Below are 23,879 nucleotides of genomic sequence, written 5' to 3'. Positions count from 1 at the left end.
GTCTATTAGACTTTGCTTTGAACTGTGAAATTTAAAAATGAGCAAGAAGACTTTTTAAATTTACCCACTTTAAAAAAAACTCCACTCTTCCTAGTAGAATCTCCTTCAACGATCAAATCTGGAGGTTCTGGGGTTATTCAATTAAGAAGAGTAACATACACTGCAGTTACATGACAGTCTCCCCAACTGCAAGCTGAAAATACAAAACTCATAACCAACCAGGACCAGTGTCTACAGTGATTTTTCCGTAAATGGTGCTAAGCTGTTTATAATTGGTAAAGGGTTCAAATGGACAATCCTTACAGAAGAAATTTCTCCACTAATTTATTCGTCATTTGCTGAATAACAAAGAGCTTTCAGTCTACAGTCGAGTTGACAACCCCACCCGCTCCAGTCCCGGTCGCTGTCCCGAGACAGCCCGGAGGCGGCGGGGAGCGCGGCCGCCGCCCCCAAAGGCAGGCCCGGGACCGCGCCTTCCTCCGCACGCCCCGGGAACCCCCAGCAACGCGCCGACGATGCGTCCCACTCGGCGCCCGAGCTTCGCGACCACCTGGCAGACCCGCCCCGGGCGCACGCCCCCGGCAGGAGCGGCCCTTCGCCGTCTCGCGAGAGAGCCGGGCGGCACCGCCTTCCTCTCGGCAGTCTTTCTCTCCCCGCCCCCTGACTGATTGCGCGGCTTCCTCCGGAGGGCGGGGGCCTTGGACGTGGCGGGGCCAGGCCAACCCGGGTGCTGGGTCTGGGCCGCCCCGCTTGGCCCTCGGCAGGCTGGCCTTGCGCGCCGCGGTCAAGTCTCCGATAGCACCCGGGCCCTCCCAGGTAGACGGGCGCCGGCCCGGGAGTCGCTGCGGTGGAGCCGCGGGCCGGGCGGTGGGCGCCTCACCTGCGCGGCGGGGGCGGGGCGGGGCGGGGGGTGCGCACGCGCGCGCCCTGCCTGGGGCGGGGCGGCTCCGGCGACGTTGCGCAGCGCCGCCGGCGGACTGAGCGCGCTCGCTCGCTCGCTCCCAGTGGCGTAATTTCCCAGCGGGTCTGCACCTCCTTTCCTCCGCCTCCGTTTGGGGCGGGTCCGGAGAATGGCTTCGGAGATGGAGTCGTCGCTGGAGGCGAGCTTCACGGCCAGCGGAGCACTGTCAGGGTCGTCAGTGTTTCTGCCGCCGGCGCGCTCCCGCATCTTCAAGATAATCGTGATCGGCGACTCCAATGTGGGCAAAACGTGCCTGACCTACCGCTTCTGTGCCGGCCGCTTCCCCGACCGCACCGAGGCCACTATCGGGGTGGATTTCCGAGAACGAGCAGTGGAGATTGATGGGGAGCGCATCAAGGTGAGCAGACGGAGGACCGTCCCAGAGGAAGGACTCCGGGATGACCTGTGCCCCCACCCCTCGGTGGGTTAAAGGCTGGCACCGTGCAGGGTACGCTCCATCGTTTCACATGCTGACGTGGAGATTGGAGTTGGGGATTGGAAGGATTTGTGTATAGCAAACTACGAAAGCAGTGCTTCTCCAACTTTAATGTCATGCTAATTACACAGGGATTTTTTTTTAATTTTTATTTTTAAAGGCAGATTCTGCTTGCTAAGGTCCCAGGTGCTGCAGATGCAACCAGCCCGGGGACCACACTCTGAGTAATGAGTGGAGGGGGCATCCACTGACTAATTGTCAGTGTCTTATTGCTGGCAACCAGTGAAGTCAGACCAAAGGAATTTCTCAAGCATGGAAAATTCATTTAATAAATATGATTTATTAAACAGTCATCTGAGCGCTTCCTGAGATTGTGGCAGTAAAGCCCTGTTGCCTTTGAGAAGTACTTTGCATCCAGTTTTGCTACAATAGTTTCTGTATAACCGTGAGTTATTTGGAAAAATCTGTTTTCTTGCAGAAATATTCTTTACATGATTGTTCATGCTTGGGTGCCAGAAGCACATTCTTAGTGCCACCCTCTCCTAATTCTTCTTTAATTCTTCTTGGTGGCTCCTGAGACTAGGAACACAGAAATAGTGGAGAAGGCAGAAAGCCCAAGGCCAAGACTGGGATTCTGAGGAGCTGGAATAGGGCATTGGAGAACGAGGATCAGAGACAGGGCCAAGGCCTCCTGATGGTATAAACCTTACACACACTTTTAAAAAATATATATTTTATTGATTTTTTTACTGAGAGGAAGGGAGAGGGATAGAGAATTAGAAACATCAATCAGTTGCCTCCTGCACACCCCCCACAAGGGATGTGCCCCCAACCAAGGTACATGCCCTTGACCGGAATCGAACCTGGGACCCTTCAGTCCGCAGGCCGACACTCTATCCACTGAGCCAAACCGGTTTTGGCCTTTACACACACTTCTTCATTGCAAGCCACCACCAACTCCTCAGCCATCTAATACCACCCCTCAAAACATGTGGACCCTAGGAACTGCCCTCCTTCCTTATACTACCTTTACTTTTTTGCTTTAAGTTAGAATGTTCATCTTTGCCTCAGTTCCCCGTGGGGGCAGGGGTGAGGGTGGGGGATAGGCTCTGTACTGCATTCCTTATCCCACATCCTTGAAGCCGAACAATTTATTTTTTAGTTCCCTAACCATGTCGTACTCCTCATCCCCAAAGGGTTTGTTTAAACGCTAATGATGGTAAAGGAGAAATAGGGTTGCAAACAAATCAGCTTTCTATAGGTCCTTTTGCTGTTTCATTTTCTTTTTTTTTTTAAATCTTTATTGTTCAGATTATTACAGTTGTTCCTCTTTTCCCCCCCATAGCTCCCCTCCACCCGGTTCCCACCCCACCCTCTGCCCTTACCCTCCCCCCCCCACTGTCCTCATCCATAGGTGTAAGATTTTTGTCCAGTCTCTTCCCGCACCCCCACACCCCTTTCCCCCTGAGAATTGTCAGTCCACTCCCTTTCTATGCCCCTGATTCTATTATATTCACCAGTTTATTCTTTTCATCAGATTTTTTATTCACTTGATTTTTAGATTCACTTGTTGATAGATATGTATTTGTTGTTTATAATTTTTATCTTTACCTTTTTCTTCTTCTTCCTCTTCTTCCAGAATACCTTTCAGCATTTCATATAATACTGGTTTGGGGGTGATGAACTCCTTTAGCTTTTTCTTATCTGTGAAGCTCTTTATCTGCCCTTCAATTCTGAATGATAGCTTTGCTGGGTAGAGTAATCTTGGTTGTAGGTTCTTGCTATTCATCACTTTGAATATTTCTTGCCACTCCCGTCTGGCCTGCATAGTTTCTGTTGAGAAATCAGCTGACAGTCGTATGGGTGCTCCCTTGTAGGTAACTAACTGTTTTTCTCTTGCTGCTTTTAAGATTTTCTCTTTGTCTTTTGCTCTTGGCATTTTAATTATGATGTGTCTTGGTGTGGTCCTCTTTGGATTCCTTTTGTTTGGGGTTCTCTGCGCTTCCTGGACTTGTAAGTCTATTTCTTTCACCAGGTGGGGGAAGTTTTCTGTCATTATTTCTTCAAATAGGTTTTCAGTATCTTGCTCTCTTCTACTGGCACCCCAATAATTCGGATGTTGGTACGCTTGAAGTTGTCCCAGAGGCTCCTTACACTATCTTCATATTTTTGGATTCTTTTTCTTTTTGCTTTTCCAGTTGGGTGTTTTTTGCTTCTTTGTATTTCAAATCTTTGACTTGATTCTTGTGATTTTCTAGTCTGCTGTTGGATCTCTGTATATTATTTTTTATTTCAGTCAGTGTATGCTTAATTTCTAGTTGGTCCTTTTTCATATCCTCAAGGGTCTCACTAAATTTATCGGCCTTTTCTAGAAAATTCTTGAAAAACCTTATAACCGTGGTTTTGAACTCTAGAGTGGCTTTGTGTGCTAGGTGTCCTATAGGGCCCGGTGGCTCAGCCTCCCCAGTTACCTGAGGTGGACACTCTTGGTGTACCCCTTTGTGGGCTGTGTGCACAGTCTTGTTAGAGTTAAGCCTTGATTGTTGTTGGTATCACTGGGAGGAATTGACCTCCAGGCCAATTGGCTGTGAGGATCAGCTGTGTCTACGATGGGAGAACTTCTGTGCTGGAGACACCCTTATGAGACAAGACTTGCTTCAGTGGGGCTTTGGTGCTCACTGAGTCTGCCCCCTGAGTGTGTCTCTTATGGATCTGAGGAGTTGTAATCTGGATGGTGCTACTCTGACCCCTGGGTACACTGGCTCTTGGATCTCCAAGGAGGTGCTAATTTAGCCTCTGCCTGAGGCCACCCAGCAGGAGGTATGGATAGATCTGCAGATTCCTCTTCTTTGTTTGGGTTTTGGAGGTGCCCAGATGAGGCCCAGCTGTGAAGCAATGCAAGCTGCTGCGGGGCCTTGGGCCTTCTTTTGGATGTTCTCGGTCTCACTGACTCAGCTGCAATTTGTTAGGTAAGTTTAGAATTCAAAGGACCAGACCATTCATATGCAAAAGCCTCTGTGTTCAGCTTGAATGGGGCGGAGTCTCAGGGCAGAGCAAACAGCAATGACTTCGTGGGGCGGGATCTCAGGGCGGAGCAAACAGCAATGGCTTCCCATCAGCCCTGCCCTAAGAGGCCCCTGGGTCTCAGTGTCCCTCCTCAGTAATCGCTGCAAGCACCTCTGAGAGAAAGCCGCCCTCGAGTTTCGCCTGCTGCCAGACAGTCCAGTTTCTTCCCGTATGAGTCTGGGTCCCAGAGTATCGTCCAGAACTGGAGTTCAGAGCAGTCGGGAGCTTTTGTCTCCCTCCCGATTGAGAAAGCCAGCCGCGTACTCAGTTGCCAGCCCTCTCCGCGTGTGCGCCTCCAGACCTCTGCCTTCCGCAGTTCTTTTGAGTCTCAGTGTGCTTTTCTCTTTCCTTCTAGTTGTAGAATTTCCACTCAGCCAGCCTTCCTGTGGTTCTGGATAATGTCCGTTTTATCTTTTATTTATTTTACTTTATTTTAAAAAATATATATTTTACTGATTTTTTACAGGAAGGAAGGGAAAGGGATAGAGAGCTAGAAACATCGATGAGAGAGAAACATCGATCAGCTGCCTCCTGCACACTCCCTACTGGGTATGTGCCTGCAACCAAGGTACATGCCCTTGACCGGAATCAAACCTGGGACCCTTGAGTCCGCAGGCCGACGCTCTATCCACTGAGCCAAACTGGTTAGGGCCCGTTTTATCTTTTAGTTGTAGTTTTGAAATTGTTGTGTGAGGCCGAAGCCGGTTTGGCTCGGTGGATAGAGCGTCGGCCTGCGGACTGGAGGGTCCCAGGTTTGATTCCGGTCGAGGGCATGTGCCTTGGTTGCGGGCGCATCCCCAGTGGGGGGTGTGCAGGAGGCGGCTGATCGATGTTTCTCTCTCATCGATGTTTCTAGCTCTCTGTCCCTCTCCTTCCTCTCTGTGAGAGAATCAATAAAATATATTAAAAAAAAAAAAAAAAGAAATTGTTGTGTGAGGCAGTAATCAGGTGTTTACCTATGCCACCATCTTGGTTTCTCTACTGCTGTTCCATTTTCACTTTAATTTTTCATTGTTCCATTGAAGTTGCCAGTGATGGTCCTTTGGGTGCACTGTATTAGGGAGTTAAGAAAGATGTGGATGCATTGCAGAGGAAAATACAGAATTAGGAGGGGCTGAATGTTTTTCATCAGAATTCGGTTAGGCCCAGGAACCTGTGAGAAAATAATGGGCCACCCGAGGTTTCAGAGGGTGTTTAGTTTGGAAGAAGCAGGAGTTCTGGGAGAAAGTGCATCGGCTTTGGAGCCCAACTGACCTGGCCCAAATCTGAACCTGAGAAAGGGTCACAATGAGCTGTGTTCTTAGTAAGGTGACAGCTTTGCCCGAGACTACTGCAGTTTTAGAACGGGAAGTCCCAAATGCCTCAAATCCCCTTAGTCTCAGCGAACTGGGATAGTTGGTTACTCTAGTCCTCAAGCAGGTTCCTTATCTTTCAGAATCTATTTTCTTTGCTGCAAATGATATGGTATCAGGCTGGTGAGGATTAGATAAACCATCAGGTTTATACTTGGTAATCTTTTTTTGTTGTTAATTCTCACCCAAGGATATTTTCCCCCTTTTTAAAAACTTTTTTTTTTTGAGAGAGAGTAGAAGCGGGGCGGGGGGGGGGGGGGTGACAGAGAGAGAAAGAGATAAACATAGATGTGAGAGAGACACATCGATTGGTTGCCTCCTGCATGGGCAACAACCAGGGCCAGGGATGGAGCCTGCAACTGAGGTAAGTGCCCTTGACCGGAATCAAACTTGGGACCCTTCAGTCTGCAGGCCTTTTTAAAAAATATATTTTATTGATTTTTTTTTTTACAGAGAGGAAGGGAGAGGGATAGAGAGTTAGAAATATCAATGAGAGAGAAACATCAATCAGCTGCCTCCTGCACACCCCCTACTGGGGATGTGCCCGCAACCAAGGTACATGCCCTTGACTGGAATCAAACCTGGGACCCTTCAGTCCACAGGCTGTCGCTCTATCCACTGAGCCAGACTGACTAGGGCCATAGTTGGTAATCTTCCCTGGTGGCTTCACATCATTATTCCTCTGTCACTATCAGTTCTGAAGCAGTATAACTAGAGAGTGAAGCAGAGGTAAAGCAGGGCATAGGCAGACAGCTGAAGAGGAGAGAAATTCCCCCCAAATGGGAGCAGGATGTTTTTAAAAAATAAGTACAGGGCCATAGCCAGTTTTTTCAGTGGTTAGAGCATCAGCCCTCCAACTGAAGGGTCCCAGGTTCAATTCCAGTCAAGAGTGCATACCTCAGTTGTAGGCTCAATCCCCGGTTGCAGGCTCATTCCCCAGTCCTGGTTGGGATGAGTGCAGGAGGCAACCAGTCGATTATCTCTCTTACATTGATGTTTCTCTCTCTCTGTCTCTCCCGCTCCCTTCTACTCTTTCTAAACATCAATGGAAAGCCCAGCCAGCACAGCTCAGTAGTTGAGCTATTAACCATGACCTATGAACCAGGAGGTCATGGTTTGATTCCCGTCAGGGCACATGCCTGGGATGCAGGCTCGATCCCCAGTGTGGGGTGTGCAGGAGGCAGCCAATCAATGATTCTCTCTCATCATTGATGTTTTTCTTTCTCTCCCTCTCCCTTATTCTCTGAAATCAATACAAAAATATATTTTAGAAATCAAGGGGAAAAATATGCTGGGGTGAGGATTAACAACAACAACAAAAATAATAATAAAAAAATAAATAGAGAGAAGGGAGGCAGGGGAGGAGTTGAGATTTGATGGCCCTTTACCTGTTTCTGGATTGCCTTTTATACTGTAAGATCAAAGATGAATCAGGTACAGAGATACTTAGCATTGAAAAAATATAAAACATGTCCAGTGTATAAAGTTGAGTACTTTCCTGAGATAAGTGCTGCAGTGATAAGTAAACCAGGGCCATTGTGTGATGAATATGGGAGCATGAATATATTTTATTGATCTCAGAGAGGAAGGCTGCCTCCTGCAGACCCCTTACTAGGGATCAAGCCCTCAACCTGGGCATGTGCCCTGATCGGGAATCGAACCATGACCTCCTCGTTCATAGGTCAACGCTCAACCACTGAGCCACCACAGCCGGGCATGTTAAATAATTGTAATTGTGGAATGGAAAATTTTCAGAGAATATGTTTTATAGCAGTGACATTTCAGGAAAAGTGATAAAGTCTATATTTGTTCATCTGTTCCTAAGTACTATATACAGGGTGTCCCCCCAAAAATGTATATACACTTTAACAGCTGATTTCTATTACATTTTGAAAATGTATTTTAATAAACACTGCCTTTATAATTATTCAAAGTGTGTATACGTTTTTTGGGACACCTGTGTATGTATGGTTAATAGAGGGAATCCAGGGGGAGACTCAGTATGTCCCTTTACTTTTCTATCTGCCTTCTCTCCTTTAGTAGTAGTCTCTTAACTTCAGCTGTCACTTCTACTACTAAGATAACTTCAGATCTTTGATTGGGCCAGACCTCTCTCCTTCTCTGTCATTCTGCATTTCCTATTGTCTTCTAGACATGGCTATTTGGATAACCCTCCTTTGCCTCAAATGTCTGAAGGAATCCATCTTTTCTGGCAAATCTGCCTCTCCTGTTTATCCTCAATACCACCCAGGGCAAGAAAGAGGGTGACTGCTAAAGGGTATAGGGTTTCTTTTTGGAGTGATAAAATCTTCTGGAATTAGATAATGATGATAATGGCACAGCCTGGGGAATATACTAAAAACCACTGAATTGTATATTTTAAAAGGGTAAATCTTATGATATGTGAATTCTATCTCAGGTGGTTGTTTTTTCTTTTTAATTAAAAAAGCCCACTTTAAACTGTATCTTTAACATTTCGAAAGATATTTTGGAAATAATGTGGATGACTCATATAAAAGCTGTCCAAAAAAATTGGAGCTGATCTTTTCTTTTTAATAGCATTTTCTGTGGCTTAGGTATTCAAAAGTGATATCATCAATGAAGAATGATTTGTAATGTTTGAAGCATAGTCTATAAGTTCTTTTCAAAAGCCCACGAAAAGGAAATATACCCAAATATTAACAATGGTTATCTCAAAGGCAATTTCTCTCTTTATTTCTATCTTATTATGTTTTCTATGTATCTCTTTTACATCCTTGAAACATAAAAAAAAAAAATTACACAGAATTTAGACCTGCCTCGAAGAACTGTGCAAGTCCTCCGTAAATGTAAGTAATGAGGAGGATGTTGATCCCTAAGGCAACCTTTGTTTGTTTTATTTTGGGATGGGATTGACTCAACCATACTCCTCTTCCCATCAATCCTGCTCCAAACTCTGTGCATTCTAATTACATCAAGATATCCGGGAAACAAGAGGTATGAAATAATAACTTCATACTTTATTGGAGAGCCATAAAAGTAATTACTAAGTTAACGAGGCATTTACTAAGGACCATTTACAATATCTCCTCGGTTGTTGCTCTGTGAGAAGTCACCAGTTTAGGCTTCCAGTCCATACTTTGAATATCTATAAATTGTACACATCTTTCAGTTAAAAGTTATTTAAGCAAATATGATCCTAGTATTTTCTACTGTGACCAGTAAACCCTCATCATTTACTAGTAACTCCTTTTTTTTTTTTTTTTAAGAAATAAACAAAGGCAGGATAATTCAGTGTTTTGAGACGAGAACACATGATTTATATTTAGTTTTAGATAAAATTTTCCTCAATTCCCCCATATTTCCACTAGGAGGTAGTGTAATAGTTTTGTTGGTAGAGATGTTTGGGATAGATAAGTAATCTTATAGATTTAAAAAAATTTCAAGAGGGCCTGGATTTCATAGAATGTATATATTTGTTAATTTGGGGGTTAGACCCCATGACTCTTAACATCTGTGTTAAGTCTATTATATTATTATTATTATTATTATTATTTTAATTAATCCTCACCTGAGGATATTTTCTCCATTGCTTTTCAGAGAGTGGAAGTGGGGGGGGGGGGGGCGGGGAGGGAGCAGGAAAAAGGGAAGGAAGAAAAAGAGAGAGGAACATTGATGTGGAAGAGACACATCAACTGGTTGCCTCCTGCCCTTGCCCCAACCAACTGAGGGTGGGGAGAAGCCACAACCCAGATACATGCCCTTGACCTGGAATTGAACCTGTGACCCTTTGTGGGGGCCGATGCTCTGACCACTGAGAAACACAGGTCTGGACAAGTCTACTATTTTAAATTAGCCTTGTGAAAGATAGACAAGGGCATATAGTAACCAAATTTATAGCAATTAGACACTTACGTTTGTTAAAATCTGATATAGTTTTCTCTTAATATTTTAAAATTCATTTTTTGGAGCAAAATTTCATCCAGTCAAATCTGATTTACTGAGATTTAAATGCTCAATTGAAATACTTGTTCCGTTACTTGCATTAATTACGAGGTTTGTAGACTAGCATCATGAAATGTAGATCCCATAAATAACACAGAAAAGGTGTTATGGAAGGGAACTAAGTAGTATAAGTGAAGAAGTCCTAAAGACCATGCAGTGACTCAGATTTTCAATATGAACCATTGGAATGAAATTTCCTCTTTGAAATGGAAATTTCAGTTTCCTCTCTTCTTCATTTTCAGATCCAGCTGTGGGACACGGCGGGACAGGAACGCTTCAGGAAGAGCATGGTGCAGCACTACTACAGGAACGTGCACGCTGTTGTCTTCGTGTATGACATGACCAACATGGCTAGTTTTCATAGCCTGCCATCTTGGATAGAAGAATGCAAACAGCATTTGCTAGCCAATGATATACCACGGATTCTCGTTGGAAATAAATGTGACTTAAGAAGTGCCGTTCAGGTACCTACAGACTTGGCACAAAAATTTGCTGACACACACAGTATGCCTTTGTTTGAAACCTCTGCTAAAAACCCCAATGATAATGATCACGTGGAAGCTATATTTATGACCTTGGCTCATAAGCTTAAGAGCCACAAACCATTAATGCTTAGTCAACCCCCTGATAACGGAGTTACCCTGAAGCCTGAACCAAAGCCTGCGATGGCGTGCTGGTGCTAAGTAACAGTCTTTACGATACTGTTGAATTTTGACTAAAGAAACACTTTCGAAGTGTAACAGTGATAGTCATAAGATTTACTCTCAAATATAGTGGATCATCCTGGCACGTCACTGTTTATCATCGTCATGCTCACTTCTGTATTTGGTCTTTACGTAATCAGGCTTGTCACTGACAACACAGAAAACATGTTGGTGTTCAGGTGAGGTTGAAAATGAAGCAAAGGCAGGATGATGAGAACATCTTTCCCTTGGAGCCCAGTGAAGGAGACTTCAGGTGAGAGCACCATGGAGTTTCAGAGTCAGCGACTGTTCACTCCTGTGTTCCTGAGATTGAAAAAAATAGTAAGTGTTTAGTACACACTTCATGGGGTGTCCTTTGAGTGGGAAGTATTCTCAGTAGGATCCAAACTTGTATTTGCCTCTCCCTGGAGTTCTCTCTTTGTATTATTAGTGGATTAATTGTATTATTATTGATACATTTTAGAGCCAAACTTTAGTTCCAGTGGGAGGAGAAGGCATAGAATGTTTTCTGGGTTTCAATTCTTAAAGGACTTTCCCAACAGTTCTAGATACTTATTATTTCTAATCAATGCCAATGGGTTCTACAGAGATCATTGTTATTTTTAAGAGTAATTTGAATTGTTTTCTTACTAAATTCTATTAAATTACACAAAAACAAGTCGAATTCTAGTGCAAATGAAGTGACATAAGGTGCTTTATATTTTATTATGAAATCTTTAAACAGTAAAAAAAAGGAACCGAAAGCATACAAGGAGTTGTAACTTGGGGGGAATGTAGGTAAATATGGTTCCTGGCTATCCCAGGAGACTTATTCTTAGCTTTTAGTAATTCCAGGATGTGTCTCTGGCATAGTATCTCCTGCTCCCCCACCCCCAAACAACTTAATGACTCAAGGCTGAATTAACAAATCATCTTCCATTTGGATTGTAGCTCTGAGAATACACCTCTGATTGCTATGAGTGTACATATATTCCTGTAATAGTATTGTGTTACAGTACATCCATTTTTAAAATCTTTAAACTTTATGGCCACAACATGCTGTTCCTCCTCAGTATAAAAATCATGTTAGATATTGAAAAAAATCTTGTCTATCCCTCAGTGGGGGGAAAGAATATTTCAAAATGTTTTTTACCCTAAATATTTTTGCTTTGAATTTAAGACTTTGCACATAGAAAATAGTAAACTTGCATATGAAACTATTACATGAATGGAATGTAAGCCATGAACTTTGACTGAAATGTGCACATTGACTAATTCTGATAGATTGATGTTCTTGATCATTTTAGAGAAATCAAGCCAAAAGATGATTGTACTTTTACAATATTTTCAGAATGTGGGAAACCAATTAAATATGTATCTAATCTAGTTTCGGATTTTTGTTTTATCATCATGGTGGTCCTAACTGGATAATTTAATTATAAAGATGAGATAATTATATTAAATGAACTAACTAAAAGTAATCATTATAGAAAATAATGGTTCAGTTTTAAATATTAGAGCTTAAGGAAATCAAGTTGGCTTTATTTGTGTTTAGAGAGATTAATGCATTTTTCTTATGTTAAAATTAAAAATGATTTGACTTTATGTAAATTAGTGTTTGTTTGTAACTATTTTTATAGTGAAACAGTGACAACTGTAATAATTGTGATGGGTGTGATAGTTTTTTAAAGAAAGGAATCTGTGTATTGCTTTTCAAAACATTTTCTATAGTGGGGAAAGAAAGTTTACAGACTTTCCAAGCACATTTATGTTTTTTCATTATGTTATGAATCGTTTTTAAAAAAGGAAATTAACTTTATTTCTTTTTAAAAAAACTTAGTAGGAAGTATTCTTTATAGTTCTGTGAAAGGATTTATTTTTTCACTTTAATATTTATTAATTTAAAGCTATTTGTATCTCATTTGTAATGATTTATTGTTTTAATTTTTTCTATGTATGTTTTGTCTTTTAAAAGAACTTACATCTTAATTGAATGGATAAAGCTTTTAGATACTTTCTAAGATGTTTATAAAATAGTTCATTTACTATTGAGAAATCACTTTCAAAATGGTGACTATCAAACAACTATTAATTTTAAAGCACAAATCACACATTTTGTAACTCCTGTGTGAATTTATTTGAACTGTGACCTTTAATTGAAAACATCGAATATGTGTTGGAGAAGCCAATTTGAGAAGACCAAAGGAAGCTAATCCAGAATCTAATGTGGCTAGCTATTGATGACAATGCTTTATTGACAGTGTACTGCTATGTTTCCTTATGAAATCTCAACTCAATATTTTTGTTTGGAATAATGTCACTGTAACATTTCCTTCATGAAGTTCAATAAACCAGCTTTGCTGTAAAGAAGTTGTGTTTCGTTTGGTGCCATTAGATGATTCCCTGGTGTCTTATGGCAGAGAAAGACTTAACCAACTAAAAGATAGGCTAGACATTTTCTTTCACAAAATGACACCATTCAAATTGTTCATCATTTCTGTAATGACAGGTGTCTGGGATGTATTTCATACTAAGGACTATGCTATTTAAGAGTTAGTTTTATTTATTTATATATTTTTTATATTTTTATTGATTTCAGAGAGGAAGGAAGAGGGAGAGAGAGACAAACAATAATGAGAGAGAATTACTGATCGGCTTCCTCCTGCACACCCTCCACTGAGAATTGAGCCCGCAACCGGGGCATGTGCCCTTTACTGGAATCGAACACAGGCCGACGCTCTATCAACTGAACCAAGCCAGCTAGGGCAAGAGTTAGTTTTAGAGAAACAAACACAATCTATCCCTTCCTGGTGACTCTTTGGAAATATTTCCATCTGCTGGGCTTTGTTTCTGAAATCTGTGTCACCTGTAAATGTGCTCCTATCTGAGCATTTTAAAAGTTAAATTTTCCGCTCTGTTTCAAACTAAGACTTACACTAGAGTTTGGATATATTTGTTAAAATAATGCAGCCCGGCCAGCATGGCTCAATGGTTGAGTGTTGGCCTATGAACCAAGAGGTTATGGTTCGATTCCAGGTCAGGGCACCTGCCCAGGTTGCAGGCTCAATCCCCAGTGTGGGGTGTACAGGAGGCAGCCCATCAATGATTCTCTCTCATCATTGATGTTTCTACCTCCCCCTTCCTTTTTAAAATCAATACAAAATATATTTTAAAAAATGTCAATGCAACATCCAGTTAGTTTTTAAGAATGAATTGGGGACAGGGAAATCTAGTAAATGAATTACAGTAAAAACCTTAGTGTAGTTCGTGGGCAGGATTGAAAACTCCGTTTTCAGGTTTAATAAGCCCAGTTGATAATGTTCTTCTATTTGGACCTGAGAATCTTTATGAGTTCTTCCCCCCGCCCCGTCCCCGTAACTTTTGACAGTCATTAAATGCAAGTATCAGCACACACTGGATTTAGAAATAGATCATGAAGTGTTAAATCAAGATTTTCAAAATAATGAAGCATATTTAATTCCCCCACTTTCATTCCATTTCTCCCTAGAATATTACTGTGGGAGGAGGGGGAACTACTTGCATTAATTCTGCCTCTAGGAGCCTTGATTTCATATAATAGGGTTTTTACATCTTCACAGTCAGCATCTAGCTTTTGATTCATTTGTCTCCTCCACAACCACCCTTTTCCCTAAAGTGTTCACCATTTGATGATCACTCATATCCTTAAGTGATTCCTCTTGATTCTTTAACAGTTTGGCTCCAAGTGGTTATAAGAGGAAAAACATTCCTGATGTGATGGTTGAGTCATGCTTCGTGGAAACGAGCAATTCATGCCCAGCACGATACCACAGCAGTATTACATTCAGACTTTGCTGAGAACATGTGTCTTCTGGGAGTTTTGTTATATGAAAGTAAAAATGAAGTCACTCTGCTTTTACCTCCCTTGCTAAGCTTTAAAAAAAAGAGTCAATTATTTATTAAGAAAAACAAAACACACTTAAAATACTTAAAATCCTCATTTTTCTCTTGAATCATCATGGCAAGCAAGGTTCATCCAATTCTACTAACGCAATCTCAGCAAGACCTCTACAAACCATGTTATGTCTCCCAGCCTCAGTTTCCCCATCTGCAAAATGGGGTCAATAATAATACCTGTCTTTTTTTTATGCCTTAAGACAATTATTAGGTTGACTTATACTAATGAAATCCTCTTGGAAGCATAAATAGGACTCCTTCAATTGAGAAAGTAGTGTCTAATACAGACTTCTCCACTTTCTATTGTATTTTTGTCTTATGAGAGCCATCATCCCTAAATTTCCTACAGCCAGAGTAGGTTTTATGAATTGAATTTAAATTAGATACTTATGATTTCAGATATCCTCCACAGCAGAAACAAAACAAAAAGCTACCAAACTCTTCCAAATTGTGGGTCCCCACCTAGAGTTTCTGAGCAGTGCGGCTTCTCAGATTACATCTTGTAACTACTGTCTTCGAGCCTCCTCCCCTCAGAGGGGACCCACTGAGGCTGGGCTGCACTGGCAGGAAACCACTGTCTCCTAGAAGCAGCTTTTATCTCTCACCCTTTCCACCCCCTGAGCCTCAGGACTCCTTGCTTCAGGCCAGGTTTTGGAACTTGGGCAATGGCAGCTGCCTCAAGGAGGCAGAGGTGTTTGTGGCTTGAAATCCATTTCTATTTTGGAGGCCACTGGATGAGTCACCCTCTCCAATCTCCTGCTCCCGGCAAGCTAGTTCTCTATATCTGGTAGGCAGCTCTGCACCATGCCTAGGACCAAGGCAAACTCTGAAGACCTGAAAAAAATAAAAAAGGGGGGAGGGGTGTGGCATGGGAATGGGGGGATGAGGACAAATATGTGATACCTTAATCAATAAAGAAATTTAAACAAAAAATAAATAAATAAAGTAAAAAATGATTGACCCCAAAATATGAAAACAAAATGTAAGAAACATTTAATTAAATGTCTATAAACTAAAAATTATGCAGGCATTATTAATTGATAACATTAATATTCATAAAATATTAATTATATATATATATTTAACAATGCATTTTTATTGAATTTAGAGAGAGAGGAAAGAAGAGAGCACACGAGAGAAACATCTATGTGAGAGAACATCGATTTCATATGCAACCCACCAGGGACTGAACTGCAACCTGGTTATGTGCCCTGACCAGGAATTGAACCAGTCATCTTTCGGTGCACGGGAGTCACACCGGCCATGGCAAAAACCCACATTATTTATATTTTAAATCAATTAATAGGTTAGAGTCTTTCCCTTCAAAAGGACCACGTACCATGCTTGCTGAGAGATTAGCTGATTACAAAATAAGTGGTTTATTTTTAGCTAAATCATTAAAAAAATTTTCCAGAAAAACAGTACTCGGGATGCACTTTAATATATTTGATATGATGTGCAATGAAACCTCCAAAGAAAGAGTTCTTGGAGATTTGAATATAATCTGTGTTCTAGATGGTATTAGGGAATGATTAATTTTCTTAGTTGTGATAATGGTATTGAGACTAAGTGGGAGAAAATTGGGAGATATCTGTACAAATATTTGGGGTTGAAGTGTCTTGATGTCTGCAAAATAATAACTATATGGTGGAAAGGAGGTGAACTAGGCTCATTTATTCTGTCCATAGGAGCCTTGATTGTGTAGTTTGCACGTCTTTGCGGTCAGTATCTTTTATTTGAACGCCATTTGTTTCCTACCCAATCAAACACTTCCCTTAAGTGTTTCCATTTGTAAACCACTCAGCATGGCAACCACCCGCTTTCAAAAATTTCTGCAAAATGATAACAAATATATATGTGTGTGTTTATATACATAGACGGTCCCAACTTACGAGAGTTCAATTTAGGATTTTTTAATTTTATAATGGCCACAGAGTAATTTACATGAGATATTAAAAACTTTATTATAATTAGGCTTTGTGTTAGATGGTTTTACCAAACCGTGGGCTAATGTAAGTGTTCTGAGCACGTTTAAGGCAGGCCGAGCTAAGCTATGATGTTCGGTAGGTCAGGTATATATAAAGGCATTTTCCACTTACGCTATTTTCAATTTGTGATGGGTTTATCAGATGGAACCCCGTGGTAGGCAGAGGAGCATCTGTACATACACACATCTGCAGAGAGAGATGAAATGTGAAATGTTAATCAGTGCTTTGAAGAGCTCCAGGAGGTGAATCGAAGCAGTTGGTTTGAATAGAGGAGGCCTGTGAGGAGAGGAAATAAAGAGAAATGGGAATTTATTTATTTAAGAAATATTTTTATTGATTTCAGAGAGGAAGGGAGAGGGAGAGAGAGAGAGAGAGAAACATCAATGGTGAGAGAGAATCATTGAACAGCTGCCTCCTGCATGCCCTGCACTGGGGATCAAGCCTGCATCCTGGGCATGCGCCCTGACCAGGAATCTAACTGTGACCTCCTGGTTCATAGGTTGACCCTCAACCACTCAGTTACGCCAGCTGGTGAGAAATTTAAATGAACAGTAAGAGCCCCCTCACCCCGGCATGTGATGCTGAGTCTGCAGGAAGCAGGCATTTTACCTTGACTGGCCAGGTCACCTTCACTTCCAAATGTCTTCTCCCAAGAGTTCCTAAGGTGTGTACAGCCATGGCAATTCAGATAGCTATTGGGCAATGATGAAGACAGAATTTTCCAGTACGTTCTACTCTCAGCCAATCACAATCATTCCCCCCTGCCCCCCCCCTTTTTTTTTTGCTACCACGTTGGCTTCCCTGATGACCCCTCCCTGGAAGTGCATGTCCTGTGTTAAGCACTTGTTATTCCCACTATGAACTCTTGTTTAGCCTCTCATTTCCTTTGAAGAAGTAATGAATAAAAGACGAGATGCATAAGGAAGACCCATTCATTTATTCAGCAAATATTGAATGGCTGTCTCGTATGTTTCAGGCACTGTGCAGGGGGCTAAGGCTAGAGCCATACACAAAGTAGACAAAAGCTGTAGTCCAGTGATGCTCATATCCCAGTGATAAAAGATAACTAACAAGTGAACAAATACACAGAGTAACTGGATTGGGATAAGAGATAACAATGAAACAAATTGGGTGACGAGGTAGAGGGTGAATGCGGGCCTTTCTAAGACAGGGTGGGCAGGGAAGGCATCTCTGGCACAGACCGTAGGAGTTCAAAGCTGACAGTTGAAAGGGCAAATCACACAACGAGCTGGAGGAGAGCACAGGGCCGAGGAATGAGCAGGTGGAAAGGCCCCGAGCCAGGAAAACGCTTGGCATGTTTGAGGAACAGAAGGTCTGGCCGGCCTGCCGTGCGTGGGGGAGAGTAACTGAATGACACCAGAGGGGAGAGGGAGCCAGTCCCTTGCGAAGAGTTTGGATTTTATTCTAACCGCGACGGGAAGCCATCGGAGGGTTTCAGCAGAGTAATGGTGTGACCTGCTTTACTACTTTAAAAGGTCACTCTGGTTGCTTTATGCAAAGTGGATTGGAGAGTACCAGTAAGAGATGAAGGGGGCAAGCCAGCCAAGGGCTCCACTCAGGGACGGCCCGCCCCCGCCTCCCGCCATCTCCTGGGCCAGAACTGGATCTGGTGGCCAGTGTAGCTTGGAATGTGCATATGTAGGCACAGGAAGGCAAAGGAAAAAATGGCTTGTGTATGAATGGCTTTTGGGTAGCTAATCCAGTGTCGGCCATGGGAGCCACCTGCATTATACTTAAAACAAGCCTGTGCAGTAGAAGGGGCAATTTTTATCGGATTTGTTTGTGAAGGGGAAACGGCATTAAAGAGCACAAAGTTCATAGGGCTTGAGTCCTGATCTTTGACCGCAGATTGAAGGCGCCCTTCTCATGCCCCTTCATTGTCCTGGGCCCCGTCAAAGGCTGATCTCAGCCACACGTGTCCTGGTGCGTCTAGTAGTAAGGCCTTCTTCCAGCTCTGCATTCAAAGTCAAGTGCACCTGAGCCACCATCACGGCTGAAGGCACTGGGGGGATGCTAGCGTATCAGACAGACAGTAGAATGGAAAGAAGTCTTTTTAAAAATGAGAAGAAAATGCCCTAACTGGTTTGGCTCAGTGGATAGAGCGTCAGCCTGCGGACTGAAGGGTCCCAGGTTCGATTCCAGTCAAGGGCATGTACCTTGGTTGCGGGCACATCCCCAGTGGGGGGTGTGCAGGAGGCAGCTGATGGATGTTTCTCCCTCATCGATGTTTCTAATTCTCTCTCCCTTCCTCTCTGTAAAAAATCAATAAAAAATATTTTTAAAAAATGAGAAGAAAAAATTAAAATAATAGTGTCTTCTGTTACACTAGGAAATATTGTTTCATCAAACAGGACAATGGTAAGAGTACACACCCCAGGAGAGGTGGGAGGCAATTCTCTGGACTGTGGGAAGGACATTAGAGGTTTTGTGTTTGCAGGAATACAGATGAGGTAGGTATAGTCAGAGAAACCCAGGGTTGCTAATATTTAGCACATGACTGGACACTGGCTGTCAAACGGACACATGCCTTGTACATGTGGAGTCAGGAATTCTGACCCTGCAGTCCACATTGTGGGGAGGTGAGCCTCAGCCCTGCACTGCGCATTCACTCTCAGTGGGTTGTGTCAGGATGAGCTTACCGGTGCCTGGTTTAAGTGGGTTTACTAGTACTATTATCTTAGATGGTAAACTTTTTCTAATTCTTCGTAATATGCCTAGAATCAAAACCAGAATGCTGGTCTGGTCACAGGTAATGCAGATGATGACTGTGGATTGAGGGGCTGTGCTAGCACCATCCGAATGTTTTCTCCAGGGACGAGAACAAGGGCGCTTATACTGACACACATGGAACATTTAATGCTACCTAACAGATCTAGTTCACAGTAGAGATTAGTTTGCCAAGGAGCCTGGGAAATTCAAGGAAGGCAATTACTTGGGCAGAATTACGACAGGTAATGTTGGCCCCTGTGACACTGGTGTTTGAATATGTTTATCCTATATAATAAAACCCTAATATGCAAGTTGACCAAACAGCAGAATGACCAGTCACTATGATGCACACTGATCACCAGGGGGCAGACGCTCAATGCAGGAGCTGCCCCTGGTGGTCAGTGCGCTCCCATAGGGGAAGTGCTGCTCAGCCAGAAGCCAGGCTCACAGCTGGCGAGCACAGCAGCGGTGGCAGAAGCCTCTCCCGCCTCCGTTGCAGACAGGCAGTAAGGAGCGAGGGGTCCTGGACTGCGAGAGCCCTGGTCTGTGAGAGGGATGTCTGACTGCCAGCTTCGGCCCGATTCATGGGGGGATTGGGTCTAAGCCGGCAGGTGGACATCCCTCCGAGGGGTCCTGGACTGTGAGAGGGCGCAGGCTGGGCTGAGGGACACCTCTCCCCCCGACCCCCAGTGCACAAATGTCATGCACCAGGCCTCTAGTAGTTAATAACGTTCTCTTTTTTCTTCAACTTTTTATTATGGAGATCTGGAAACATAAAAATGCACAGTATACGAGAATGAACCCATGTCACCATCACCAGCTTCAACCATCATCCACACACGGCCAGTCTGGTTTTATCTACATCCCCATCCACTTTCTCCACTTCCTGCATTGGACTTTGCATTAAAAGCAAACATCCTGATAGCTTTTAAAGATATTTTATCAAATCAAGCTTTGCTGGTTTGAGAGACATTTTCCCCCCTTTTTCTGGTGACTTTAGATATCTCTGCCCTGATCAGAACACGGCTCCCAGAGAGAAATTTTACATCATCACCAGGCAGAGCACTTACTTTGACCTTCATTGCTCAGGAGTCTCTTTCTGAGCATCGCTGCACTGCACTGGAGAGCAGAAACAGCAGGCTTCCTGTGTGCTGCCCGGGACGGGTCCACGTGCAGGATCTCTGGGAGGGGCCCAGGGACCTGCACAGTTGCACCTTCGCAGGGGATTCTGCCTGCTGAAGCGAGGAGCAGAGCGCGGGCGGAGAGTGTTCAGGTCACAGGTTTCAAGCTATGGTGCTAAAAAAACGGAGAAGACTTCTAGAAACCCGGCTGCATTTTTCTAATGCCTCTCCCACCCTCGTCTCTTGCTGGCTCTCACATCTTGCTGGGGCAGAGGCTCCGAGGCTGGAGTCTGACGTCTACGGTGGCTGTGTTGGGGCAGTTCTACAGAGTAAAGGGCACGAATTTCTAAATGGTTAGTGGCTGCTCGACGATGTCACTTGTCTTCAGGTCTTTGGCTGTGGCCTACGTGATGCAAGTCTTACCTAGGTAAGTGGTATTCCCATACACACACACACACACACACACACGCACACACGCACACACGCACACACACACACACGCTATATTGTGAATTGCTCTACTATGTAAAGAAATCTCTAGAAATGTCTCTAATATCCCTATCCTATTGGGATAAATTAGTTTCGTTTTAGGGAACAATTTCTAGGTGTGGGATGGACACACTGCCCCTCAGTGTGTATCCTGTTCACATGGTAAGCTTGAATATAGCTCCAGTTTTTATTTTAAGTGACAAGATTTCCTTGTTTTGGAGAAACTATATTACTCTGCTCTGTCTAGGAGCTCGAGTCTAGAGTCTAGAAGAAACCGAGGAAGCTGCTTGTAGGTGAAGGTGTATCTACACACTTCCTTGTGATTTTGCACAGTTTGTGCACATGGGTAACTGGAAGGTAACTTCCCCTGGTGATCTGTGATTCTTACCACACCATAGCTGACTCATTAGAAAAAATATGATTGATCAGAGAAGATTTGGTTGATTTAGGGTTAATGAACTCATAATCCATGTTTCAAAAAAAACTGTGCTCTAGCCAGATAGAAATTCAAGAGCTCTGTGACATAAAAATGCTTTATTTTTTTAAAAATATATTTTTATTGATTTCAGAGAGGAAGGGAAAGGGGGGTAGGGGAGGAGAGAGAGAGAGAGAGAGAGAGAGAGAGAGAGAGAGAGAGAGAGAGAGAGAGAGAAACATCAATGATGAGAGAGAACCATTGATCAGCTGCCTCCTGCATGCACCACACTGGGGACTGAGCCCACAATATAGGCCTGTGCCCTGACCGGGAATCGAACCGTGACCTCCTGGTTCATAGGTCGACGCTCAACCAGAGCCATGTCGGCCGGGCAAACATGCTTTAGTTTGTTTTAAAAGATAAACCAGCTTTGCTCAACATAGTTGCAGGCTCCAAAAGCACTAGTAGCCCTTTTGAAATTTGAACTTATTTAAAAAATAAAAAATGTGTCTGGAAATGGTGTCTTCATTGGGCTCGTCCAAGTCCAACCTGGGGACAAAAGTAAACACTGACCCAGAGTTCATGTTTGATTTTAAAATGTATCAAATCATCCCTTGGCTAACGTGTTTGTTTTATGGCTTCATTTCAGAAGCAGCATGAGAATAAATTCTCGCCACAAGAGGGAGCTGCACCATGGAAAAACGGACGGGCTGCTCTGGAACATGTCCTTTTATCCTGATGCTTTGATATCTGGGGTCCTCCTAGCCCTGGGCTACCAATTTCTAGAGATAGCAAACCACGCGTGTCTTTCCTACACAAACCAGCCAACCCAGAGCCCTCAGGGCAACTAACTTTTTTTTAAAAAAAATCTATTTTATTGATTTTTTACAGAGAGGAAGGGAGAGAGATAGTTAGAAACATTGATGAGAGAAACATCGATCAGCTGCCTCCTGCACACCTCCTACTGGGGACGTGCCCGCAGCCAAGGTACATGCCCTTGACCGGAATCGAACCTGGGACCCTTCAGTCCGCAGGCCGACGCTCTATCCACTGAGCCAAACCGGCTTCGGCCTAACTTCTTTATAGGCTCTTCCACCCGGTCCACTCTCTCCACAGAGCTGGGCTCCAGACAACCAGAGGCAGCCCCTGCACCCAGAGCCCGCCACCGCGATTCAAACCAGCCCCCTCAGCCTGCTCGCCCGGCCTTGCCTTCCTTCTCCCGGAAGCCACAGCCAAGGCCCCTGCCCACACTCCCCCCCTCTGCCTCCTGCCTGTCCCTGCTGCCCCCTCAGGTGGCCGGCCCCCTGCTGGACTGCCCGCTCCGCCCGCGAACTGTTTCTATCTTGTCTCCTGATCTGTTGGCCACCCCTTACCTGGAAAATAAAACCTACACTCTAGCGTAGCTGACCCCCACCTCTCCGCAAATGCCATTGTCTCTGCCTTTAGGGCATGTCCAAAACTCAACCACTTCTCACCACCATCCCCTTCCATCCCACCCACCATCATGCTGTACTTCCTGTTCCTGCCTGGGTCCCCATCCCGCTCCAGGCTACCCTCACCTGTTCACACCCAGAGTGGTCCCGTTACCCAAGGGGGGCAGGTCTGACCACTCTTCTGCTCCACTGGAAGGGCTAATAACAATGAAAATAGCAAAGGAGTGTTTGGAACCTTCAGTAAACTAGGTTGAACAAGGCTGGTTTGTTTAGTATTTTTATTTTTTCAAATATATTTTATTATTGATTTCAGAGAGGAAGGGAGAGGGAGGGAGAGATAGACACATCAATGATGGGAGAGTATCATTGATCGGCTGCCTCCTGCACACCCTACACTGGGGATGGAGGCTGCAACCCAGGCAGGTGCCCTGACTGGGAATCGAACCACAGCCTCCTGGTTCATAGGTTGATGCTCAACCATTGGGCCACGCCAGCTGAGCTGTTTAGTATCTTACATCATTGGTTGACCTCCCATCACATCTGAGTTAAAAACAAAGTCCTTAAGAAGGCTTTGGGGGCCATATAGACTCTGCCTCCCTGGCCTCCCTGTTCTGGGACACTCTACGCAGCTCCCCACTCAGGGTTTGGCTCCTCACAGCTCCTCCTGGACCCAGAACTTTTCCCTCCTTCTTCTCCTTCAGCTTGGGCTCTCCCCTCTCAGTGAGGTCTCCCAATCTCACCCCTACAGCCCTCTCCCAACACTCCTTACCCCCCCGCCCCCCTTCTTGTTCCACAGCACTTCCCTGTCACATACGTCATTTCTTGGCTGGTTGGGACTCTGCTTTTGTGCACTGATTTGTTAATGGCCTGGAATAGGGACTGCTAGGTGGTAAAGCTTGAGAAATGTGTCTTGAATGAATGAGCAAACTAAGAACACGATTTAAAAAAAACGAGAGTGTCATTCTCACGTGAACTATTTGGAGAATGCTTTGTGTGCACCCGGTAAGATACACTTGCAGGAACCCCAAAGCCGGGCATCTGAGGGAGGCCACCTAGATGGTTCGCTCAACCAGCCATCGACAATGTGTGGCACGCAGCCTGGCGTGACCTGTTGGCTTCCCCAGGTGCAGAGAAGGGGGACCAGTGAGGGCAGGTGTGTTTGTTTTGTATTCCCACCGGCCAGGTCGGTTCCCTGATCATCTCATTTACGTTCAATACCCTTAACACTTACGTCATCAATCAGAGATGCTCTGGGTTGATCTTGCTAAGCTTTCTGGATTTATGG

General features: G+C 44.0%; 1 protein-coding gene across 1 annotated transcript; it reads left to right on the top strand.

The window, feature by feature from the left end:
• Nucleotides 1-522: 522 nt before the first annotated feature.
• Nucleotides 523-12,836, top strand: RAB33B (RAB33B, member RAS oncogene family). Its single transcript, XM_079772887.1, has 2 exons — nt 523-1,319; nt 10,042-12,836. Exons 1-2 carry the CDS (start codon nt 1,071-1,073, stop codon nt 10,480-10,482), a joined length of 690 nt encoding a protein of 229 aa, XP_079629013.1. The 5' UTR covers nt 523-1,070; the 3' UTR covers nt 10,483-12,836.
• Nucleotides 12,837-23,879: the final 11,043 nt, after the last annotated feature.

This window comes from Cnephaeus nilssonii, assembly GCF_951640355.1.
Source record: "Cnephaeus nilssonii genome assembly, chromosome: 5".
NCBI lineage: Eukaryota > Metazoa > Chordata > Mammalia > Chiroptera > Vespertilionidae > Cnephaeus > Cnephaeus nilssonii.
The sequence above is the reverse complement of the archived record's forward strand: the minus strand, read 5'-3'. Positions and strand labels throughout refer to the sequence as shown.